The 25,775-nt window shown below is 38.4% G+C and overlaps 1 protein-coding gene across 3 annotated transcripts in view; it reads left to right on the plus strand.

Moving 5' to 3' along the window:
• The window catches only part of PPIL2 (peptidylprolyl isomerase like 2), a 74,146-nt gene that overhangs the window by 25,329 nt on the left and 23,042 nt on the right, over positions 1-25,775 (plus strand). The window contains exons 9-14 of one of the 3 annotated variants that reach the window (XM_041126377.1): positions 4,054-4,129; positions 5,576-5,736; positions 7,272-7,347; positions 8,562-8,668; positions 21,242-21,343; positions 22,729-22,762. In XM_041126377.1, the coding sequence (XP_040982311.1) occupies positions 4,054-4,129; positions 5,576-5,736; positions 7,272-7,347; positions 8,562-8,668; positions 21,242-21,343; positions 22,729-22,762 (556 nt within the window). The remainder of the gene's footprint in view (positions 1-4,053; positions 4,130-5,575; positions 5,737-7,271; positions 7,348-8,561; positions 8,669-21,241; positions 21,344-22,728; positions 22,763-25,775) is intronic. The other 2 variants (XM_030024457.1, XM_041126378.1) reach the window with 2 other exon arrangements.

A 25,775-nucleotide genomic window follows, 5' to 3' on the forward strand; every position in this document is an offset into this window, starting at 1 on the left:
CTGCCATTAAAAGAAAAAAAAAAAGGCTCATACTGTTGTGTTCTTCCTTATGTCAATTTTATTGTTTCTGTATAACCTAATCAGCAATGGACAAGACATGGTTCCCAACAAGCTGTTAAACACCATTGGCATTTGTGGCAGGAAGCATAACTAATGAGCTAAGTTGGAGGTAGCTGAGCTGCACACTGTTAATTGATATTTCACTCCTCAGCTATTTCTCGTTTGCTCTTTGTGTGACAGAAGGTCAGAGCAGATTTCCTCTCGGTTGTGGATGAGGGCTCTCTGCACAATGCATGTGCAGAGTGGCTGGTAAAGAAGTGACGTGTTGAGACATGGTCAGCGTATGAAAGTAACAGTCCTGAAGATAATTAGGGATGCAGCATGGCCGAGCAAATAGTAAGAGAGGAATTGGGCCTCAGAGAAATCACATGGTCTAAAACTGCACTGGTTTTAACCTGCTTTTTTGGGGGGTTGTGTGTATGGTGCTTAAGATTAACAGAGTTTAAGCTGTTTCCCTAAGTAGGTGAAAGTGGAAAATGATAGGAAAAAAACAAGTGAAATAAAACTTGAGATTACTTGTTTTCAGAGCTCAGCTTTCACAAAAATGTCAAATATGAGATTTTTAATAGTCATGATAGTTAGCAACCCTTTGAAGTCTGTATGTGTGCTAGTAATTTGCTAAACTAAAGTTTATGGTTTGTAACCTTAATAAGAAAAACCCTGAGACTGCTACCCATAGTAATTTGAATACATATTTTTAAACATGCTAAGACAAACAAAAGTAGGCCAATTTACTCTTCATGGTTCATCTTCCTTTCTGGTTTCTGCACACTTACACAGAACTTATTTCTTTAGGCCTTTGGGCTCTAGGCCTTAATCTTAACAGGATTGGGAGCATCCCCATGAGTCCAGCCTTTCTCTGACCAGGAGAGGCCATTAATTCATTAAAGCTCAAGGCTTTGACAATGCGGGTACGTCCGCCTGCCCGTCCCTGCGGTGTTTTGGTTGGACTGCTCTGAGTTTGTGCCCAGTAACTGTCATGGATGCAACGAGAGGGACTTGGCAGGCTAATTATTAGTGTTTAGACAGTTTTCTTCCTGAAGTGATATGTCTAAAGACCATGTGCACTTTCAAAATTTGCATAGACCTACATTTTAAAAATGTGTATCTTGTGTTGTAGGACTCTGTACCATCAGTAGGGAAATGGTTTGTGTCTTCTGTTGCACAGGTTGGACTGGTCAGATGTGTTTCTGCTCTTGGGGATGGTAGAAGCAAATGGTGTCTTGTGTTTAACTTTATTCATCACAGTACTGTCACTTGGTATGCTCATTTGTCTAATTCTAATCAAACTAATTCTAATCAAACTTCTAGTGTATCATGATGCTGTATTTTAGAGAGAGGAATCAATATGTCAACTGCTTGTCCTAGGTGTCCTATGTAAGATGACACTCAAATTTCAACTTAAGGAACCATTTTTGAGGGTTTTTTCCACTGACAGAGGGAAACTGGTTTTGGAGTAGGCGCGTGGGTTGTCTGCCTTCTCAACGTGTGTTGAGGCTCCTGCTTTGCAGAATCAGGAACACAAGGGACAACACTGTAAATCAAACCTGTGTCGAGGTTTCCATTTGAACAAATGGCCCACCTGAATGTGATGAAGGACCTTGTGCGGAGGATCTTTGTCTCAGTTCTGGGGCTTGGGGTTGTCTCGGGTCTCTCAGAAAGCAGATGGATGGCTGTGGTCTGCAAGGAGAGGGAGCTGCCCTGTGGCCTCTGCTGTCCTTCATACCATAATGGATGCGTTGCCTATGGGGAGGTTAGCGGCAATTTGGAGAGCCCAGAGCAATCCCTTGCAGGGAAGGAGACACTAAACATTTTTGCCCGAGTTAACGGCATTGCTCAATGCCTGCAATTAGGCTGGTTAAGCCAGGTAAACAATTGAATGAACTGTGGCTGTGAAACAGTTTGAACTAATCTGATTCTTGGTACCCTGAGCACAAAACACATGGTTTCATAAGGCACTGGCAGTTGTTATATCCTTTTATTTATTTTTAAACAATCAATAAATCAGTAAATCAAGAAGCTTCATTTATAGGAATATAGCGAAGGTGTTTTCTGGTTCATCTTTACTGCTGTCTCCTGCCCTCCCTCCTCTCCGTGAAAAGTCAGTTTCAGGAGTCAGTCTTGCCCTTCAGCTTTGCCATGAACAGCAGACATGTGGATTGCTATAAATCCATCTGTCTCTATTAATATTAATACACAGATATATATATTTTTTTCCTTTCCTGGAAAGGTAAGCAGTCTTACTTCCTTCACCTTTTGAAGTGGTACATTTACGTGCAAGGCAATGTTTTCCGTCTGGGAAAGCTACAGCTCATGATTACTGAAGAGTATTTGGAAGGAGGCAACCTGTGTCTTCTGGAAACACACTGAGCCCTTTCTCCAGACTTTCTCCATGCATCTTGTTGACTGTCAGAGAGCAAGGCTGAAATTATCTCTATTCATACATACATAAATATGTATGCGAGGTAATAAATAATAAATACACCTAAGTGCTGGTGTCAGAGGATACAAAAATGGTTAAAAAACAGGTCCAAATTTCCTATTCCTTAGTAGTTTTATTTAAAGATTATCTGTTTCTAATGCAAGATCTTAAAGATAAAATATCTGGTTTTTTTGGCAGTCCATGTCTTGATGAAGATCTATTGGAAGGGTAGACTGGCGCAGGAAACAACAGAAAATGATTATATAGTGGTTGGGAAAGGGGACAGCAGAAAGACAGGAGGTCATCTTTAGGGTACAGAATCACACAGCTTGATTTCATAAATGTGTTTTGGTTTTACTACTAGCAGTAAAACCGAAAATGCACTTTCTGGTGGAAGCGTACCATTTCAGGGATGAATAAAAAGCATAATTAGATCATTTAATAAGTGATGGAGCTACCAGCTCTGCTTGTATTAATCATTACTTTTACCAGAGATGGAATTGTCAGAACGTCTTACTAACAGTGGTGGTCTGAGAAGCTTTGTTAAATTCATTTAGGATAATAGTACTCATGTCAGTGTTATGGTTCTTTGCATAATATGTTGCATTATTTTTATGCTGAACTTGAAACTATTGCATGTTATTAAGATATTTTGGTATTTTAGATTATGAATTGTTTCTGTAAGATAGAATTTCCAGAAATGACTGGGTGTCCTGGGCTGATGTTTTGACCTTTCAGTTCTGCAGAGGAGCTTGAGGAAAAAACCTTGAAGTCATTGTAAGAGAGGATTAAGGACTGTTTAATAATGGTATAATGTAACCTAGATCACCAGTAGGCATTCCTTGACTCACTCTCTCTAACAAAAGGTCAAAGTTATGCAGAAAGTTGCCTAGAGATAGTATAAAGACTTACAGTTAATGGACTGTATTTTTGCTGTTTTCCTTGAGTGGTCACTCAATAAAGTTTTCATAATGCCACTTTTTGTTGCTTTTAATTTTATTTTATTTTATTTTTACATGTAATTCTGTAAGCACAGGTTTCACTAGTAAAAAAAAAAAAATCAAACCAGTTCTGACTGTGAAGACTTACTTGCTCTGAGGTTTATTTGTATTTTGAAATGCATTACAAAAGTTCATAGAGCACGTGCAAATCAGGCACACTGTTATAAATAGAAGGAGATAGCTAATGTGAATTTGCATAGATCTTAGACCAAACCACAGAATGAAGCAAAGAATCAGGCGATTGCAGCTTCTCATTGTTTCTTCTCACTGGGAAAGGGTAGACTCAGCGTAGTTCTGTTAGTAACTTCTGTAGGCAAAATATGTGTAATATGTTTGGAACTAAATTCCGGGTCCCTAAGGAGCCTACTGTGAACAGGCTCGTTGCTGATGTCAGTTGGGGTTGATTGCTTTATATTTTTTTTGTCTTTCTGTGATTTGGGGAGTATGGAAGTTATTCTGTCTCTCCCTATTCATTTATTACGGTGGTGTCTGCCCTTCAAACTAGTCTGTTGCATGGAATGGGTGCGTACCAAGCTCTCTGATATTTGGTTTTTTAATTATTATTTTCAGGATCCAACAAACCTGGATAAGTTCAATGTCTCAAACTTCTTTCATGTTAAGAACAACATAAAAGTAATTGATCCAGGTAAGGATGAACTGAAGGTAGGCTGAGAAAATACCAACCCAAATATGCAAATTCGAAAGACGTTATGGAATTGACATTGTTTCCTGGATGGACGTCCCTCAGTGGCTAGTGGTAACTTTGAAAGCTTCTTGGAAACATGAATAGCTTGTTGAAACTGTCCTTTATACATCAAAAGGTGTTAAAAAATTTTGAAGCAAAGACATGATTCTTTGAGAAATCATTAACTGTCTCTATCGAGTGCTGTGCAAACACAGAAAGCGTTCCATATCCTTAAAGAGTAGGTAGATGAGAGAGAAGTGAGAAGAGGGGGAAGAATAATTTGCCAAAAGGTCCCTTAGCCTTGTACCAGAACCAAGACAAGGAAACCTACATCTTCCGTACCTGTCTGCTAGGCTCTCTTTCATGTGTATCAACAATGTATTACCCATCCTTCTGTCTGGGTAATAATGGACATCTTCCAAGTTAAACATTGATATAGATTTTTCTAAAACAGTATCAAAATAATTTTAATAATAAAAAATAAAATGTTCTTTTTTTTCTCTGTTCTAGTTTTCTAAGAAATTTACTTCTCAATTCTTTTGTGATTTTTGGATAGCTAAATGCTTAGTAATATCTGCTAATATTAAACTGCTGAAGGAAAAAAATTCTCCTTTGCCCTTGTGGTTTCCATTAGAACTGTTTCTAATGAGGTCTAATTGCTGATTCTAAGCATGGTGTGTTTTTCTGGGTCTTATTATGCTCATCTCATCTCATCTCATCTCTCTTTTTTTTTTTTTTTTTTTTTTTAAAAGCTACTAATTCTGCAAGCATGCATCTCTCTTTCTGTTTACCTGCTAAAAATAAGTGGGTATTATCTCAGAGATGGAATATTTAATATCCAGCAGATAGTAGGCATACCAAGACAGAGAACAAGTGAAACTTGTAAAAATTAAAAAAATAAATAAATTTAAAAATCAATTTCTACAGTCCAGTCCACCAGCCTTGTCCCCCTGGTATCACATTAAAGAACTGATCTTGGGATTTTTGCATCACAGGCCTGGCCATTCAGTGACGAGACAAAGGACAGAAGTTTATATCGTACCCAACTATATCTTGTCTATATTATTCTATAAAAATTTTACAAGACTTGCATGAACTTAGATACTTTCTAGTGGTTTCAAAGGAATTTTTGCAGTAGTTGGTTTGAAATTGTTTTTTTCTTTTATTATACTTCATCGTATTGGCATTTATTGTGCTATATTTCAAGTTATACTGTCATTAGTGTTATGCATTGCTATTTGTTACTGTTTCTGCAGGAATAAATATAGTTACTAGACCTTTTTATTTAAAAAAAAAGTAGAGATAATATCTGGAAGACTTTTGTGTAACTAGATATGTAATAAACTGAAGGAGAACAAAATAGAATTCTTCTTTTAACTCTGAATGATTTAACTTTGTCTTATCTAGATGAAGAAAAAGCAAAATTAGACCCATCTTACTATTTAAAAAATACAAATACAGAGACCCGAGAGACTTTACTGGAGCTTTATAAGGAATTCAAAGGTGATGATATTCTAGCAGCTACTATGAAGGCTCCTGAAAAGAAGAAAGTGGATAAACTGAATGCAGTAAGTTGACTTAATTTGTGGTTTGGCGCTGACTGACTTCTTCAGAAATGGTAATAGATGTTTTTCAGCTTAGAGGCCATATTGCAGTATAAACAGACACTACTCCTTCTGGTTTCTGTTACATGGAAATTTGTCATGGATGAGAATATGAGAATCATTGGGATTCCTTAGAAATACCTTGTATGTGTCAGTGAGTTTCTCTTTGTTAAATCATTGTACCCGACCAAACATTTTAGAAATGGAGCACAATAAGAAGGAAGAATCTTTATGATGTGGTTATGATGTATATGTTGGCAGAACCTTTTTTCCCAGGTTGTAATCTCTTGCTTTGAATTTGTGTTATCATTGCTTCCTGCAGTTATTGGCAGAGAGAACACACCTTAAGGGCTGTGCAAGTGAATCTCTTCTGGTGTGGTCAAATATATAAATCATTCACAGCTGCTTCTCCATCTTTTTCCACTAGAATGCAGGATTTTTAGTGGAATATTTTAAAGGATGTTCTTCCAGGTGCATGTTACTCTGTGTTCGTGTCTGTCAAGAGAAATAATTCATCTGCATCTAGATTTCCTACATCAAAGGCTGTTTTTAATGGGCAAGACAGAGTATTCTTCTTTCCTTTAATAATTCTGGGATGTTTGTGTCTTCATGCTTTGATTACACTTACACGAAAAGGAATAGCAATGCAGCATATGGCTTTTAATGAGGAGGCTTAGTGACAGATTAGGGAGTATATGTGACCATGGAGTAGGATCACATTTGCCCCTTTTTCAGGGCATCTTAGTGTTATAAGAAAACAAAAGATGTAGGGAGAAAAAAAGAGGTGAGAGACAACGATGAGCTCTACACATGTTGGAGAGTCAGATTGTCAGGTAATGATGTGGATGGGCATAATTATAAACTTGCATAGGATGCAGTGTAACCTTATTGACAAAGCATTGGCCTGACCCGTATTCTTTACTAATTCTTTATTAGATCTTTGTAATTTACTACAAAATCCATGTGTGACGTTCACATTTCCTTTCTGCAGGAGAATTACAAAGCTCAGAATAGACATTGGGAACCATGGGACAGTGCCTCTGCATGCAGAAGGGCTGTGTGTGGGAGGGGGGGGTTGGTTTGCTTTCCTCCACCGTACCTCTGCGGTTCACTCGATTTTCCTTCCACTTACTCAGCAACGTTGGAGAATTTTACAGATGTCTTGCCAGCAGTACTCCTTTCATATCTCCACCTGTGGACGTACAAATAAATTCTGATAACAGAATCTTTGCGTAATGATGTATTAAACTGTAGTGGAAGCAATAAGCCCCTTCAGCTCAGCACATGGGCAGCCTTAACTAGAGTTTCATCAGAGCAAATATTACGGGTAACAGATAGAGAGTTATTGCTGCATCATGCATTTGTTTGTTTCTATAGGAGCTAGAGCAGAAGTCTGCCTTCAGAAGGATGACATTTATGTGTTTGTAGTATATAGTGTCTTTAGTAGATAAATTCTAAGATCTAATGTCTTTTTCTCCTGCTTTTTTCTCTGTGAACAGGCTCACTATTCCACTGGAGCAGTAAGTGCTTCCTTTACCTCCACTGCAATGGTGCCTGAAACTACCCACGAAGCAGGTACCAGAACTACCTAGCTACAAGTTGTTTATTTACTTTCCAGTTTTAAATGTGTTCCCTAGCACACATACATTTATGAGGACTGAAGGAATGCATTGATAATTGGTCAGTACTGATGCCATGGAAATGTATTCCCTGAGTAGATACATCCTTACTTTCCAGTGAGCTCATTCTGAAAATAATGGAGCAATTATAAATTAGCTTTGGCTTTGAATGGCAGTTACTTATGTTGGACTGAAATGAATGAGGTATTTTCTATGCCTGGGGACCACAAAATGGGATATCCATTTATGTAAGTTAGGAATTAAGTATAATCTCTCCTCAGATAGCACACAAAATCTTTACCCCCTTCCTGGTCTAACCCAGTATTGGTTAGAATGACAGCAAATTTTGTGGTGATAACTTTTGATTTACAGCTTTTCAAGGTTACACAAAAATGCGCTTTAGTACAAGAAAGTTTTTCTTTCATTCTCCAGCCTAAACACAAATGTATAGAATTTATTTAATTTGAATATTGATTACATAGCTGAGCGATTAGTATTCCCAGTTGAAAAGAAAGGTCTGGCTTTTGGCACTAAAATGTAGGAAGTATGTCATACACTTAGGCAAAGATTGAATACATTGCTAAAACTACTTTTACCAAGTTCAGTTCCTTTACATAGTGGATTACAGTGATTTGCAGGTGACTCTTTGAGTGTTGAAAATATCTGACTAACTGGACATTTTGACAAAATGGAAGTGGAAACATCCTAGATTAATCCTTTGGTTTGACTTTCCAGTAATGTTTCCAGTAACAGCTTCATTTGTTTTCAGAACTGGGTAGGTCCTCATATGTCAGCAATTTGTGGTTGACTGATGACTACCTGCTTGGCTTCCAAGTTTGACAAGAAACAATTTGGTTTCAAAGTAACTTTCGTGATTGGTGGACATTACTTGAAAATTATAGTTTGTAATATTGAATGCTTCTGTGACTTAAAAATATAGATGATATTGTTGGCTCTCGAGGAGTTGGTGGTTTTCTATAATGGAAAGTGTTTTGCACAGAGATTAAGATGAGGTTATCATAGATAAATTGCAGAGTACAATCCCTGAAGACCTAGTACCCCAGGGGAAGAGGTCAGACAGCAGAATCTAGCAATTCGTTTTCTCATGATTTCTAAAGATCAGTAAGTGAGCTTCCAGAGAGCTAATTATTGTCTTTTGCTTTGATACAGCTGCTATTGAAGAAGATGTTGTAAGATACAAATACGTGAAGAAGAAGGGCTATGTGCGACTTCACACTAATAAAGGAGACCTAAACTTGGAGCTGCACTGTGATATGGTACTGTGTGCCCCATAAGATGAACGTCTCTAGATAATGAACAGAATGTGAGCTGGCAATGGAAATGTCCAAAGAAAGGAATAGTGTGTAGTTGTAATAGATATGGACAAATAACTAGCTTTCAGTTGTTTTGGTGTGTTTTCATACATACACAAAACTCCATTGTAAAATGTATATACATTATTTTATATATTATACTACTATATGTATAAATGTTCTCTGTGAGTAGTCCCATACATTTTAGTGGACTACTTACAACATGTCAAGGTACATGTTTAGAGCTTCAAAGGGTCAGGATTATAGTGACCCAAACAATGACAAGGAAGGTAGATAGAAAAAAGAAGAGCACACAGAAGAGAGAATAACCTGAGGTTACACACCAGGTTACTGGCAGAACCAGGAAAAGAACCTCAGTGAAACTGAGAGCAGTCTGTCTGCCTGAGTACATGTAGTTAAGATCCCCAGAAATGGTTAGATTTACTTCTAAATCCTGAGCTCTACAGAACAAACCGAAATGAAAATCTTAGAATATGTTCTTTGCTTCCTGCTGTCTCAGTTTTGAAGGTCCCTGTTTTCAAACATCTTCTTTGCCATTAAGAGGTAAACATTCATTTAAAAAAAAAATGGACTAGAGTTTTTTACAGTCAATACAGTCTGCTTCTCGTGGCTCTTAAAATAATAAACATGGCAAAACTTATGATAGACGGATGAGTTGTGGCGACAGTGATGTCTCAGACGTCACTGCTTGCTAGTGTGCTTGCTTATTTATGTGTACAACCACATCTATAAAAGGAAAAGAAGTTTTCAATGTAAAAAGGCCAAACCTTCCTTTGTTTACTGAGATTTTTATCTGAGGAGATTATAGGCCTGAAAATAGATGGTTTAGGAAGTTGAAGGATGTGAATAGGAGTTTAAATTGTAAAACTTCTGCTTGTTGTGACTCTCACAGAATTTAAGGACAGTGGTGCTGGCTAGGAGCTGGGGTGCCTGGTGTGAAATCCAGAGATGCACTGGGAGAGTGCATCCTTTTTTGCCTGGGAGAAAGAAAAGGACAAGCCTGCTAGCTTTCCCTTCTTCTTCTTGCTCTCGTGTGAGTAAGGAGCAGGAAAATGTGTAAACATCTCAAGCTGATCTATGGAAACAGTATGAGAATCTCCACAGCAGCCTATCGTGCTAGTAATTCTGTAGGTCTCTGTCATCCCTACAGGTGTTTTCCATGCTCTTAAATAGTAACACTATGTAATAAGGCAAAAAGCAGAGGATGTTAGTACAGCAATATTTGGGGGAAGCAGCAGAATGAGCAGATTGCATTGAATCATTTGTTTTGCCATATGTTCTCAAACTGGCTCCTGGCTAATGCAGGCTGACAGCAGCTATTCTTATCAGCGTGGGTTTTTTGGCCACATGTGTGACCAGTGTCACTCAGTCCCGAGGACCCAGTCTCAATTGCCCATTATAAACTTCCTGTATGATATCCATTGTGTTTCCTTTTTTCCAAATGAATTCCTATTCATCTCCCTTTCACACACACTGCTTCCTCATATACACATTGGAAGTGTGCACTGTTTTACACAAACAGACATGCTTGAACATTGGCCTCTGCCCATCTGTTTCTTTCATTTCTTTGTGTCGATTAAATCTGTGTGAATTAAGCAGACCTTTGGCACTGCAGAGGGGAAAAAGATATATATTTAGAATAAGTAGGAAAAACTTGCTGCTTTAAGGAGATTTTCACAACATCCACTTTAGGTCATCATCCTAGGTCTATTAGATCAGTTCTTCCGGGAGGCACTTGTTTTTCTCCCTTTACTATATAAGGAGTTTGTGCTTCTAACTTTGGTTTTCCTGAATCACACTGAGGTTAGGCACATAAGGTAGCTTAGTGCAGATAGCACAGACATCTTACAAACATATAACACATATATAGGTCACAAACATATACACAGATCAGCTACAATGGATCTACTGAGATTGCAAAGACAGACATAGAAAATGGGGAAATGCCAAAATCAAACCTTTCTAAACACATCCAGTTCACCCTGCTTGTGAATATGCATGGTAATAGTCTTAATTAATCATATGCTGAGTTTTTTTATCAGCTCTCCTGGCTTATTCAGTGCACAAGCTGAACCAGTTCTGGGAGCTATTTGGAACTATGTAGTGAAATGGTTTATATGCAGGATTTGGTTTTCCTGCAAAAGTGTAGAATGTGGGTAAGGTCTTTGAATGCAGTCAGGGGGAACTGCACTGTATCATAATGCTCGCCCTAATTAATGTTGCACAGGCTTTTTGGTGCCTGACTTTTCAGCCTTCATGATTTTTTAACATAGTTGGCATGGGTAGTACCCCAGCTTTTCAGAAAGAAATGGAGAAAAAAATTTCAGCCCAGAGTACTGTATTGATACACACTGAGATCACCAGCAGATTTGGGACCCCTGGATTTGGCACACAGATCTGTGCTACTTGAGTGAGTGAGAGCGCCAATAACAGTATTAGGTTGTCATTGCTGTTTAAATTCAGATGAACTGTGTGTGATTTGGGGAATTCATACATCTACTCTCTCAAGAAGTGCAACTGCAGGAGCAAGTATATGATTTATAAGCCATATTACAGTGGTGCTTAGCTTTGCTTTTTAAAGAGTGAACACTGCCTGCCTGGTTGTTGTCTTGACCTGACCACAGGCTCCTTTTTTTAATTGCTGACTGATATCCTGTGTTCTAGTTATTATGGAAGCCACCCTAGCAGTGGTTGTATTTGCACAGTACTGCAAATACATGATCGTGAAATGCTTTAGGAAGCTTGAGGATGAAGTTGCTATATAAATATCACAAATGAATACCTGTGTCCGGAGGTAGGACTTGCAAAATTCAAATTACATTTTAAAATAGTCTTACAGGTTAGATTTCAATATACACTTTGAGGTGAAGTCTTCTTGCTGAAATAGAGAACAGCAAGTGACGTACTTGCTGTCTTAAAGTTTATGTCAACTGAGTCTTCGATTGTATTTTCATGCCTATGGGCTGTATTTAAGCAAAATATTCTTGCAGTTGTGCACTTGGCAGTCTGCACTGCTTCTGAAGTCTACCCGGTATCTCTTTGTCTTCAGTATGCTGCTTGGGTTCTTACTCTCCATTCACAGCTGTTCTGTCTCCTGTTCTTTCTTTCCCCTATTTTTTGTGAGCTATCTGGCAGTATGAATTGTTTGGAGTTCAGTCCATATGTACACGTGGAAGCTTTTGTTTAAAAATAAATCTAGAGATCTTCATATACTTGTACTTTAAGGTGCCAATCAACAAGATTGATAGTGATGGGATTCGTCCTAGCACCAAAAACCTAATCAAGAAATGTTTTGTATTGATCCAGGGGAGGAAATCAGTGCTGCAGTGTGATTGAAGTCATCAGTTACTTTGTGACAGGATTTAGAAAGAGAGCATGAAATAGGGCTAGAATCCAGATATTTTCTGTGTTTGAAATTACTTCTTCAGAGCATCAGAAAACTTCACTTAGGTTCCAGAAAGATGATCTGTGGTTTAAGTCATTGACCTGAGAAAAGGCAATAAAAAGACTTTGGAAGAGAAGCTGGATTTTTTTCCATCCTTTTGAATTTGTACCTCAAATGAGCAAAGGTACACTACTGTTCTCTCTTTGCATTGTAGTGGTGTGCCTAGTACTCTTTGTTGCCATTTGTTTTTCTCTCAGTCTTCTTATTCAGATACAGTATGTTCCTCCTGATGGGGACTAATCAGATGGCCATTTGTTAGGGCCATTTTCCAGGAAGCTGAGTTCAGCTGGGCATAAGCAACATTTGTTGTATACACTAATTGGAAACAAATTTACAAAAATTGTACTTGCCAGAAGTAATTCTGGCAAGTACAGAAGATTTAACAGCATCCAACAAGTGTTATTCTTTCAGCTCTAGTCTTATGCATTGCCAGACAAATAAATGATGAAGAAATAACTGATGCAAGGCAATGAATGTCGCTGGATTTCTTGTATTTTATTTACTGTGATTTTTCTAGTCTCCTCAAGTCCTTTTAGCTGCTTTAATCAGGATGCTCCTGGGAACAAATGTCTGTATCATCCATGTGTATTCTGCTGTATTAGTCACTATAGTGATGCAGTTATATCTTGTAGGTGGTGGAGCAGCCTCCTAAGGCAGGGTGGAGGCTTTACCCTGTGCAAAGTCAAATTGACTTGGATGAGGGAGTAGAAAAGTAGTGTGTTGTAATAGCTAGAGTGGAGAACTAGGAGCTGGTAAACCCTGAATTCTGTGCCTTTGCCACAGACTTGCTGCATGATGTGTCTATGTCATTTGGTTACGGATTTTTTTAAATCAGTGGCATCCCATTTTTTATTTCACAATGAGCAATAAATATGGGCATAATTTTGAATCCCCAGGCAGTAACATGTATCGCAGATGCCTGATTGCTGGAGTGGAGCTACACAAATAACCTGGGCTGCCTGTTGGAATCAGCAGCCCTGCATAAGAATAGACAGAGTAGCAGACTCCTAGTCTCTGCACCTGTGAAAGGGGATAAAAATTCCTGTCTTTGCCTCTAGGTTGCTTTGAGGCTTTCTTGTTCAGGGCTTGTACTTTTTTATTTTCATTGCCATGGAAATATATATATGTAAAAAAATTTAACACTCCAGAAGACCCTGTCAAAATGATGAACAAGAGATTTGGTGTACTATCTCCCTTCTCTCCTTTTTGAGTTCTCCTCATACAAGTGGTCACTCTGGGATAATTATCTGGTGGTTAAACACAAGCCGATAGCAGTAATTGAATACTAATCCGTAACTGCCACAACAGTTTTTGTAAATTCGCCTGTCTCTCTCAGGCTTAATACTTTAAGGTTTAAGGGCAAGTTGGCATAACAAAGAAGAACGCGAGATGGATTTCAAAGCTCCATCCAGCACTCCACAAATGCTTTTTGAGGTTTTAGGACCTGGCAAACTCTGCTTAATGATGATGTCTTGGCATAACTATCTGAAGAAGCCATTATTCTACAAACACTGATGTTTTAATCTTTTGAGGCCCTCTGACCTGTTAAATATGCCTGTGATCTATAAATGTGTAATCCAGCCCCTGTTCTTTGAAATCATCTCTCCTTTTGTGCAAGGGACTGCTCTGAAGATCAGAAGCCTGTGAACTTCTTATCCATTTCCAGTGGGAAACAAGCGAGTTGCTGAAAAAACCCTTTGACCTCCTGGCATGACGAGGTTCCCATCTTCCCAAATATCTTATTTTTTTTCTGATTTAAACATCCATTCTACTCACTTTCTGTCAGCATCATCGTGGCACTGTCTGGCAAATAACTGGCTGATGTTTTACCAGTGTCTGTTCATTCAGTAATATGTTTGTAGGGATGAAGTTCAGTGGTCTTGGCGTGGTTGTAAATGACTTATTTCTTTTTTTTTTTTCATCAAAATAGGTCATTGTAGGAAGAGCTGCAAGTTCCAACTTTGGAAGTTCTTGTCAACAGAAACTAAAAACAAACAAAACTGTTCTTTTCCAGTAGGAGAACAGCTGGATAAAAATGTTTGTTAGAGAGGATGTTGTTATTTTTCCTCCAAGTGCTACAATGGCAGACAGTTCTATTGCTCTTCTGTGTGATTGAGAGTAGAATGGCTGTGCACAGCCATATTGATTAACAGGTTGCTTATAGGTTGTTCTTAAGTGACTAGAAGCTAATGTTTTAAATATTTTTAACTTTGGGGGCATAACAGCCATGCTTGAGAAAGGAGAAACATTTTCATGTGAGGTATTAGTAGGAAATGCCTTATCTGGATGCTGCTATCGTGCGCTTGTCCTCAGTGCTGTTTTGCAGCAGTGAAGGGGCAGTGGGAGTCCCCGATGTCCCTCCCTGCCCGTGCCTGAATGGGACGTTCAACATGGAGTTGAGGAAGGTGCTCAGCCACCTCCCTGTGAACCTTTGCCTGCACCGTGGGGCTTGCTGCCCTTGGCTGTCTCTGCTTAGTTTCCTGGCAGCCTTTGGTGTTGGGTAATCGGTGGGAAAGCATTTTGCACATTTGGACCTTTCTACCTCCCCAGCCCCCCTGACAAGCTGTATGTGGGGAGGGAATCGATTGTTATGGGATTCTGTTGCTTGTTTTTTGACATTTGATGATGCAGGCATCCCATACCAGCTGTGTCTGCCACTTAGTGATCCCGAACCCGAGGATGAGGCGGGCGGTTTGGAGTTACACAGCTGCTGCTCTTCATCTTTCTCTGACATGTTTCTTGTTTGTACCTTCGCTCGTCTGATGAGAGCAGGGTGACCTTGGGAGGCTGACAGCTACCAGAGCTTCACTGTCTAGTGTGGAAGTGGTTACAGGTTGCGTCCTCTGAAAAGGTGGAATTTATGTGCAGTCAGTTACACACTGACAAAATGCCAAGGAGCTGCCACAGAACCTGCGATACTCCCAAGTTTTACAGCTGCTGGAGGTTGCTCAAGCAATTAAAATTGCATCCTCGTTTAGACTGTACCTATCAGTGCTATGTCATGCTTGCCAGCCCCATCCTTATCAGCACCCAGCCCTGCATCGCACTGTCTGACAAGCTCTTCAACCATCATGTGACTGACAAATTTGAGCAGGGGGAGAGGATTGTTTTCTTTTCTACCACTGCAATAAATAAAAGTTAGAGGAAAAGTAATGACCGTGGGTAGGGATGATGACTGTGCCTCTGGAGAGCTAGTAGTTAACATTGAGGAATCAGATGAGTGAATTAGATGCCTTGTTTAACTTGAGTTGTGCTCAGCTAAACCGATTGATTGTCCCTGTATTTGCAAAAAAGTGAAAAATAAAACTGGAGTATGTAATTTTTTTATTGGCATCTTGTCTAAGCTGAGCATCTTGCTCAGACTTTGAAAGTTTTCGGTAGCATCATTAATGTCAGTACTGTGGAAGAAATGCCTTTGAAAAGTGAAATTTAGCTATCTGCTGGAATCTTTGCTAAATAGCTAATTAAATTATAGTGGGTTTCTGTGTAATGAGAATGCAATAATTCTGCTCTTTGTTCTAAGCAAACTTTGAGGCTTTGAGGTAGCAAAATAGGCAAATATTTGCTATCAAGTCAGCAATCTATTACCTGAGGCATAGTTTGCTTGTTCTGATTCTTTTTTAATATGAGTCTGGCCAACTGTTTTACCCCACAATGCCCTAATGCTTTCATCTCTCCCAGTGCTCTCTCACTGGAACTGTGCTCTTCTTATCACAGATCACAAATTGACCCAAACACATTTGCTCACTGTATGACCAGATTGAGAACAGTGTCCCTTATATGAACTGTGTCTTTTTTGAACTGAACCACCATAGGCAGCTGTTGTTTGCCACCATAACCTGTCACGGGCTCAACCCCTCTCGCACATAGGGGAACTGTTAGCAGGAAAGTGGAGCTGGCAGGGGGTGATGTTTAGGTCTATAGTAAATGTTCTCCTGCAGGAAATGTCATGGGCTTCCCACACTGAAATTCTCCCCGTGCTTTTGCAATGGGCTTTGTGGAGTTTTGGATTTTCTTGTCCCTCTTGCTCTGAAACAAATGGAGTGTGCTCCTAGTCCATTGGTGCAAAGTAGGGTAGCTTAAATTGCCTTCCAGTACAGTATTATGCATTGAAATGCACCGACAACATTTGTATGTCCAGTTTGTTTCCATGATTTAGTGGGAGGAAACAGACACTTGCACCTGATAGATGGTGATTCCTGAAACTGCTCCATTACAGTTGCCTCTGACTAAGCCCTAAATAAAGCCAAGCTTTTATTAGGGTGAGTTCTTTCCTGTGGGATGGGTAGGCTGTGAGGATTGGAGATTGAAAGGGATAGGGAGAACTGAGTTTAAACCTTACCAAATCAGCTTTTTATGGGCTCACACATTAGAAGAGTTGCTAGAATCAACAATTACAAGAGTGAAAATGCTCTATGTGGAAAAAAAAAAAAAAGTGTGTAAATGGACTAAAGTAAAACAAAATCCACCTTGCATTTTGAAGGAGATCTATGTTCAAAAAATTGCAGGCTTCGTTTGAAGCTTTAGAAATTTCCATCACTAGTTCATGCCTCTTAGTAGTGGGATTCTGGCATTTGTGTGATAAGATGAAGGCTGTAGAATGCAATTTTAATTTGTGAGGAATGAGCTTTTCATTATTTCAGATTATTTCTGCTTTGAAACATAGGGTTAATGAGCATATATCAAGGCTCTGTAGTTTAGTGAAAGTGCTACAGTTCATCCAATTTAGAGAGACAAAAAGAAATAAAAGGGAAGTGGAATTAGCACAAGGAAATTACACAGATGTGCGAATGACAGCTTCTGAATCCTTAGTGTGAAATTTCTCTTCAAGGTTCATGCAGATCCTCAAGGGATGAAGCATTTTGAAATTATTAGCTCTTCGCATAGTAAAGCCTTCTTCCTTGCAGTCATGGCAACGACTCAGAAGCTCTTCCCTTTCCCATCTCCTGTACCTTGGCAACAGGAGCGCTGCAGGTTTTCAATCTACTTCTGGTTGGCTCTTCAGCTGCCCAATACAAATTCTGAGTTAAGGTAAATTTTACAAATGTAATGACCCATTTTAAGTGGTGAGAAAGGACAGCTGCAAACTGAGAAATCAGGCTTGACCTGGCTTGGTTAGTCTTACCCCTCAGGTCTTGGGGTGCAGCAAGAGAGATTAATTTTGCCTGGATTGGAGCCACCCTTGCTGGCAAAAAGGAAACTAAAATTGGCTCAGTTAATACTTAAAAGTGGAACCAAATTAAATCTGTACTTCTAGAACTTTATAGTCAGGGTTTTTTTTCTGTTTTTCTTTGGGTTTCTAAATCGTATATTCTTTTTGTCAGTGTTTCCCCAGTATCCGTGATTTCACAATCAGTCTCTTGTCACTGTTGTGCTTGCATGGTCATTCTTAGTAGCAATCTGTCTTTAATTCTGAAATTTGTCTGGGCCTAGTAACTGGTGGAGTGCTGGTATTTCCATGTAGAGTTACCTACTAAGTGTGTTAGCTATGGAGACTTAAACATAATTAGAAAACCATTGGGCTGTTGCCCCATTTAATATACATGTCTGTTAGCCAAGAAAAGCATTTGTGTCATCTTCTGGAATAAGTATTCTTCTGGATTTCTGTCTCAAACTGTGTATTAAAATTTTACCACTTGTCTTTGGTGTGAATTTTCAACAGTTGAAAGACAGTTATCTGGCATCTACAAAATAAATAAGGAGCATAGTTGGAACGGGAGACTAATTTTTGGTATAAATAAGGGGATTTTTCTTACTGTCATTTGGAGAGAGAAGTGTCTTTAAGTTGATGGACATCATACAGAGACACTGCATTCACTTACATGATCTCAACTTGACTGAAGTAAAGGAGGATTTCTCAGGGCTGTCCTACCACACTTTTTGGAGAGAAAGGTCTTCCACAATTTTTAAATTTGACTTCTTAGGACTGTCACTGCATCCTTCTGAGAAGATACTGCAGTAGATTTAAAACATAACCTTTTTTCTGTCGTTGGCTTTCAGATCAACAGGTTAACAAATTAAGGTAGCATTTGTCCCTTGTCTTTCTTACATATAAGCCTAAGTCATAGTCAGCAAATTAAAATAATTTAAATCATTTCCTGCTTAATGTAAAAGGAATGAAGAGGGGAAAGTTAGCTGCTGCTGTTGAGGTGAATTTGGGACAAGAACAGCCAGAAGTAAAAGGAGAACCTGGAGCCCATTGCCAATAATGAGGCAACAAGAAACCAGCATTGCCTCCTGCACTTCTGCATTTCCAGGTGCCTTGACCAGCTCTTCCTCCTTCAGAAATGGTGTGAGGCAAGTGGTGTGGAGGAAGTTTCTGAAGAAGTAGATAGTTTTGCATTCCAAGACTGCGAGTCTGACATCTTCTACAAGATCTTACACTCAAATAACAATGTCAGGTTTGTTTATATATATTTCTCATCAGTCTTCGTAGTTGGAACAAAGACTTCAAAGACTGGCCTTGTTTATATGGTCAATGCAGAACGCAACTTCATTACTGAGGATCTACACCTTCCCCATAAACCTCAAGCCTTCTCCTGCTTTGGAGAGGACGCTGCTTAAAAAAGTGCTTGAAATGTGCTTGGCAGTGTGAGATTCGGCAAGAACATTAACTGCTTTGAATAAATCAGATAATCTGAGCCAGATATTGTAGACCAACTGAAACTGGGATTTATTACTGATTGAATGCAAACCGTTTTATTTGTGTCTACTAAAAAGCACCATAAAAGCTGATGGTAACGTTGCTAAGGAACAGTTTACCTGCCAAATGTATCTGTATGATGCATGAGGTGACCATGGGAACCAATTTGGTGGCAATTATTTAAAGAAAACCTTGCAGTGAAATTATTATTGCATGTATACTAAATATTTCTGCAGTTGCATTTGAAAAGCTTGTTTCTGGAAAAAGGTATAATAACCAGAAATCCATTCAGAGAGAAGGGTCAGCATAGGTCCTGCATAAAAAAATACATTACTAGAGCCAGTTTTTCTGATGTATATTTTATAAATCACGTTTTGAAAATAAATAGGAAATCTGTATTGGGTTATCAACTTTGTGCAAATTTAAAACAGTTTGGTATGTATTCCTAGGGGACTCAGTCTTTTGCCTGATTTCATTTTTCTTAAAAAATTAATTACAGGTTGCTGTATTCCCCCCAGAGAACTTATTAACTATGTCTCTCCAAAGAGTGCTCGGTTCTCATGAGATAAAGTGCCTTAGGCTAAAAGCTGCTGATTCCATTTCTGATTCACAAAGAAATTTTTTAAACTTATTTTTATCCTTAGTGACATTTTTCATGAGTTATAACTAATAGCACTACATTAGGATCAAGGTTGTTATGATATTGTCTTATAAACGAAGCATAGACTGCACAAATGATTCTTCAGGGGTTGAATTTTACTTGAAAGGTTATGTACAAAGATTATTTTTAAGCATATATGTCCAATTCAAAGAAAAAATTTCAAATGTGCTATAAACATTGAAACTGTAGGAAAACCTCCTATTGCTTGAAACAATTTTTATGGAATATGTTTACTTAGGAGTTGCCCTCTGGATGCTACCGAAATACATGTCCTAGTGGCATTCTACCATAAACCCATTATGGTACCATTATCGTTTTAACCCAGTAATGAATTATATAGGAAATCTGAGATAATAGCTGATGTAAGATTGCATTAGAATTTGTTCATTTTTCCAGTTATGGCCAAGCTGACAACTGTCATCTATATCTGTGTAGAGTAATTAAGAAGGAATCATTGTGAAGAATTTATAATAGCAGGTGGAGTTTGTTTGGATAATTAAGAGACGTCTCAGTGTCAATAAAGAGGGGTGAGAGTGATTGTGTTTCAGATGAGAAAATACAGAAAATTGAAGTTCTGTATGGTTCCTGATGAATACTTTTACGGATCTGCTTTTAAAAAGATAGAGGTTATTTCATCATTAAATGATTGTAATTGGGCTTGCCTTTTTTTTTTGCTTTTAAGTCACTTCAGGTTGCGTGGCTCAGTCTCACCCTGTCTCTCTGCAGCTCTCAGGCCAAGAATGATGTAATACCAATGCCAAGTGAATCAGTGTCTTTCAGAAAGAGGCTTCAAGTCTTGTGTGTGTTCATTTACAGACATTGCAATTCATGCTGGGGCTTTACTTGCAAGCACATACAACAATAAGGATATTTTCAAGGCCTGTAACAACTGGAAATTATTTAGATGTATTCTTTTGTAAAACTGGAATATATTTATGCACATAATCCACAGTGGGGCTGGAAAACATGTCCAAGTATAGAAAACAGGCTGTTTCTGTACTAGTATTTGTACATCTGAAAGTATTTTAGTATTGCAGAGGAAAGAATCCATACAATTACAGTGGAAGGATAATTAGGTAGACAGTAAAGGTTTTCAGAAGGTACTGTTTGTATGCCATGGCTCATAAATTCAAATAAATAGCTTTAATTTGCACTGTAAAAGCAAATGAGAAGTTGGCAATATATTTAACATCTTTTTTTTTTTTTAGATTTTTGAAAACAATTTGTCTGTTTTATTTTTCCTATGGTCCAGTGAGTTGTGGGTTCAGTCCCATTTTTAGTTCCAAATGGTGAAGAGGACCAAATGCTTCTCTCCCAGTTAGCTTCAGTTTGCTCACTTTGAAACAGTGGAGCAGAAAAGTCAGATTCTTTCTTACTCTGGGAAATTAACTTTTTTCAGTGCTAGAAGTCCCCCTTTAGAACAGGAGTATGATACAGTGCTGGAACTAAGTTACTTGAAAGTCTCTGACATTACCTGCTTTCACCATCATTATGTCCACTGGGAGCTCATGTTACCTGAGCTAGTGTTCAACACTTCTTTGTGCTAATTGGAAGGTCTGGGTTTAATTTATTTAACACAGTGTGTGTCTCTCCAGTATACTTTAAAAGAGCATATATTACTTTTTTTTTTTTCTGTATACATAGACATATTCCTCTTCCAAGTCCTGCATGATTGTTTCTTTGTATGGTACAAATGAAAAGTGGTTCTTGTAAACAGTGTAATGACCAATTTCATTGTCTAAAGGTATTACTTAATTAAAACGTAAGTTTTTCTTTCAGACACCTCGAACATGTGAAAACTTTATCAAATTGTGCAAGAAGAACTATTATGATGGAACAATCTTTCACAGATCAATTCGTAATTTTGTGGTAAGTATTGAACAAATCCTGTGTAATGCACAATATGTGATGTCCTCAAAATATTTATTTAGCTTAATTCAGTTTTAGTTTCTTCCATGCATGACAACTTGCAATAGATGTATATTAAATATACCATCAGAACTAGGATTGTCCTAACTTACTAAATTTGTACTTACTAGTCTTACTAACAACTGTCTCTGACTAATACTGTCACTTGGAGCATCACTGCAGTAGTAGTGCTTTTGCTGACGTTCCAGACAAAGCCTTTGAGAGTCATTGCCTTGGCAAGGCTCTTGTTATCTTCCCCAAGCTGTGGGTGGGTGGTTAATGAACAGAAAGAGAGAGAGGGAAATGCTAATTTGGATAAGTAATACTGTGGCCTGTTGAAATCCCATTCAGATGGAACTTTAGAGAGCAGCTGAATTTCTGTTTCAGGTTGTGGTACTTGGATACTGTCAGATCATCCTTTCCTGAGTGTGCTCCCGGACTAGGTGCCCAGCCTTTCTTTGTGAAGGAGTTAGATCACCTGGTGAACCAGAAAGTTGACTTTGGTAGTCAAAGATCTTTATTTACGTAGGTACAGTCCAGGCAGCTTAGGATATTGTAGCTCTCCTGTAATTTCCTTTCAGACAAATTAACAACCTGATCCTGAAGGCAGAGCACATCTTTCAGGGGACATCATTGAATGTCACATTCCATCCTGTCATCATAAAAAAAGCTTTTTTTCTTTTGACAGCACTGTATATCTCAGTTCATAGTTAAACTCACAATTAAAATTGTGCTTGTGTGCTATTACTGTGAAACTAGTCATGTCACACTCCCTCTACTGGCATTATAATACATAGAATATTATTTCTGTAGATCCTGCACGTATATACAGTGATTAATTTTGTTGCTGAAAGATTGGTTTCACATGAGGATTTTCCCTACTGCAGATAGTGAGCGGGATACTGGGAAATACAGGTTCAGATACAGAAAATATTCCATATTACCTCATTTCTTGCCTTCCCATCATGTAGAGGATTGGTAGCAAAATGCCTTTTCAGTTCCAAAAGCAATGCATCATCAGTTAAAAAGCAGGTTGTGACTCAGCACATAACAGAAAGGATGATCTGGTTAACCCATTTGAGACTGTTTATTTTCCCTATTTACCCACAAGAGACCTATTATTTTTATAAAACTGTCATTCTGCTCTTGGATAAGTAATGTAGGAGATGACAGCCAGCTGATAAAAGAAGCTCCAAATAAGTAGTAATGGTTTCCTTGTTGCTAACTTGTCAACATGACATGATACAGAAGGAAGAAAATTGAGTAGAATTGGTTTTTATGGCTTGTATTTAATGTCTTTCACACAGATATATATGTAACCTATTGATTTAATTTTAATTCTGCAGATCCAAGGAGGTGATCCAACTGGAACAGGAACAGGTAAGGTTGAGTTTGAATCAAGTAAACTGTTTTCACTTCATGCGCTGTTGTTACATTTATTTCCAGACACCTGGTAGATTAAAATTCTCTAAATGATGATATGTAGTACATTGAGTATTTCTACTTTAAAGCAGAGGTTTTATCACTATATTTTATGACCATTTTAACTATGCTCAAAATTTCATCCAATATATTCTCAGTCTAAAACTTGGGCACTCTTCCATGCAGAATTCTTGTTGGGTCTTTGCTTCCTTTTTCTTCCAGAAAATAAATAAATGAAAATTGTAATGATTTTACAGCTGGCCTTCCAGGGCAAAGAACAAAGGAAGAAACACATTCATGCAAAGTTGCTTTCAAATTCAGCATTAATGAAATACTTGAGACCTGCCTTGGAATTGGTGAATAGCCAGATACCATCTGTTCTCCCAGCTAGCTGCCTTGTAAAGCCCAAGCTGCTCTTTTTCTAACTTTTAGGGGTCACTGTTACTAAATTCTTCTGCCTGTTCTTTCTCCCTTAGCTGGTTAGTTGCAGATCCGCATTAACGCTCATATCAGAAATGGTGAGGAGACATAGCAGCTGAAAGGTCCTCAGAGCATTGCCCACCACGGTAGATATGTCATGTGATATCTCTAGATACTGCTGTAAATTTGCTCATTTTCCACCTGCACCTTTTATCTACCCACTTGTAGATGTCACCAGCCTCCACAGCTCCTCACCTGGTCCTGTGGGGTTCTGTGCATTTTTATTCTAGTTCATACATGTGTCACTTGTATGTGCAAGCACTATAACCTTCTGTGTGTGCTCACAGGTCATCCAAAAAAGATGTCTTTGTAGTTGTTAAATACTTTAGCTCTATTTACTTTGTAAATGATGTTAGTGTGAGTTGTCCAACAGCTTTTCTTCTACTGCCTGCGATAATCAACAGTTGCATACTCTAAGATTTGAGACTTGTTAAAGGTTCTGTGTTTTGATGGCAAAAGCCCATTAACAAGATTTGTTACCATATATGCTTGGACTGTCAAAAGAAATGTGAATTGATTTTGTTATAAGGAAAGTTTCAGTTCAAATCCCAAAAGACATAATTAGGAACATCTTTTAAAATGAGAAATTAAAGAGGTGTCAGGAGACAGGAGAAATTTAATGGGTTGACTCAGACACCTTTCACCCTTGTAGGGTGGAGTTCAGATCCTGCAGTGGAATGAAAATTAACTTCCTGGTGTCATTCTTGTCTCTATTTGTGCAAATGGTAGAAATATTGTAAGACAGCACAATTAATAGTTGGCAGAAGACTGGCAGTGCAGCTGCATTGAAGGTCAAGACTCAGCTCTACTGGCAAAGCAACTAGGAAGTAAAATGCAAATAAGTCCGTAGGAGAAAAAAACTCCTATGTATATTCTTTTATTTAAAAAAAGGAGTCTAATGACCTCTAGTCTTTTCCGTGTTGTTTTCCTCCTTGTCATTCTTAATTAAATATGAATATATTGCAGGCGAGATGTCTTGCAAACATCTGTCAAGACTATTAAAGTTCTAATAAAAGGGACAGTGTACACTCAAATAGATATGAGTGTTGCAGATTTTGAGAGACTATTTGCAGTTATTGTAGAGTTCAAACGATACAACTATCTTCTTTGCAACTGAATGTTTTTTATTCTTGTGAAGACAGCTGCATTTTAGATATCCTTATTTAATCACTTATTGAATATGATAATATCACAAGAAAATGTTGTAAATGGACAGCCTGGTGGGCTACCAGATTCCTCTTGAACTGTCATGTCTGTGTGTTTAATACTTACTTAAATGAAGCCGCTTAGACTGTTCACAGAGGGCAAGTAGTCAGGATTTGTTCCTGACTGCCTGATAGATCCTGGGCATGAATGTGAGGCAGAAATTTCACTTTGTATCTCGAGCCACGTGCTGTAAGAAGATGGCCAGACCTAAGGTGTCTGCCTGGCTTTACGTTCTCTCCGCAGCAGCGTGGCCAGAGGACGGTGCAGCTTGATAGCAGTGTAAGAACATGGCAAATGTAGTGATGCTCTCCTAGGCTCCTGTGGTGTAAAAATTTTGGTCCATTGGTTTGCACCTTATTAATGTGATCACAAGTGTTCGTGTTAGGAAAGCTTTGGAGTAAAGCACTGGGATTCGGTACTTTGTACCTTTTTCACCTTGGTTTTGTATGTTATTTGCAGTATAAATTCCCCTTTTTATTTCTTCTGGCAGCTGGAAGGAATTTCGGCATTTCTTTGACTCACTGCTTCTTAAAAAAAAAAGAATATGCATCTTTGAAAGCTAAAAAGTCTGTAAGATTTAATGGTCTTTAGAGGTTTACTGGGGGAGTAAATTAACTTGGCTTCTGTAATATCAGAGAAGCATATGAGAGTAGAACAGGGCTTTCTTCCCAGATATTCCAACTGGCAATAGGGAAGACTATTTGGAGGCTACCTTTTAAACATCAATATCTTAAACTGCCACAATTGTTTCTGTTAGAGCCTTTGTAGGAAGACTTCAGCAAAAAAGAACATCCTTTGTTTCCTCTTCCAAATAGAACCTTCTGCTTTAACTGAAATTTTCTGGCTAAGAGATTTGGGATAGTTTTTTGCTTGCTTTTTTGTTTGTTTAAAAAAAGAAACCACCACCTTTTCCAAACTGATACATGGAAGGTGCATTAAGCCTGTATATATTTTTGTTTTGTTATATTTATTTAATTATTCCTGTTGATCAACTCAGGAACTAGAACAGACTTGTTCAAAAATCTTCCCACCATTTGGTTTCTGTCATCTGACATTCATCCTATGTTCAGCAACAGGTGTCAAGTTTATGGTCGCATCACCCAAATGCTTTGATGATCACCCACCCCATTGCTAACTAAGCCCAGGACTGTTTGGCTTCTGGGTGTATTTGGGCACATTCAGTACAACATGACGTAAGGTTACATGTCATACGTACATAGACTGCAACTGTGCTCTCGGCTCACGTAGATAAATGTGCTTGTGTTTTGGAAACATTTCAGAGATG

The sequence above is a fragment of the Aquila chrysaetos genome, chromosome 9 (genome assembly GCF_900496995.4).
Source record: "Aquila chrysaetos chrysaetos chromosome 9, bAquChr1.4, whole genome shotgun sequence".
NCBI classification, from domain to species: Eukaryota; Metazoa; Chordata; class Aves; order Accipitriformes; family Accipitridae; genus Aquila; species Aquila chrysaetos.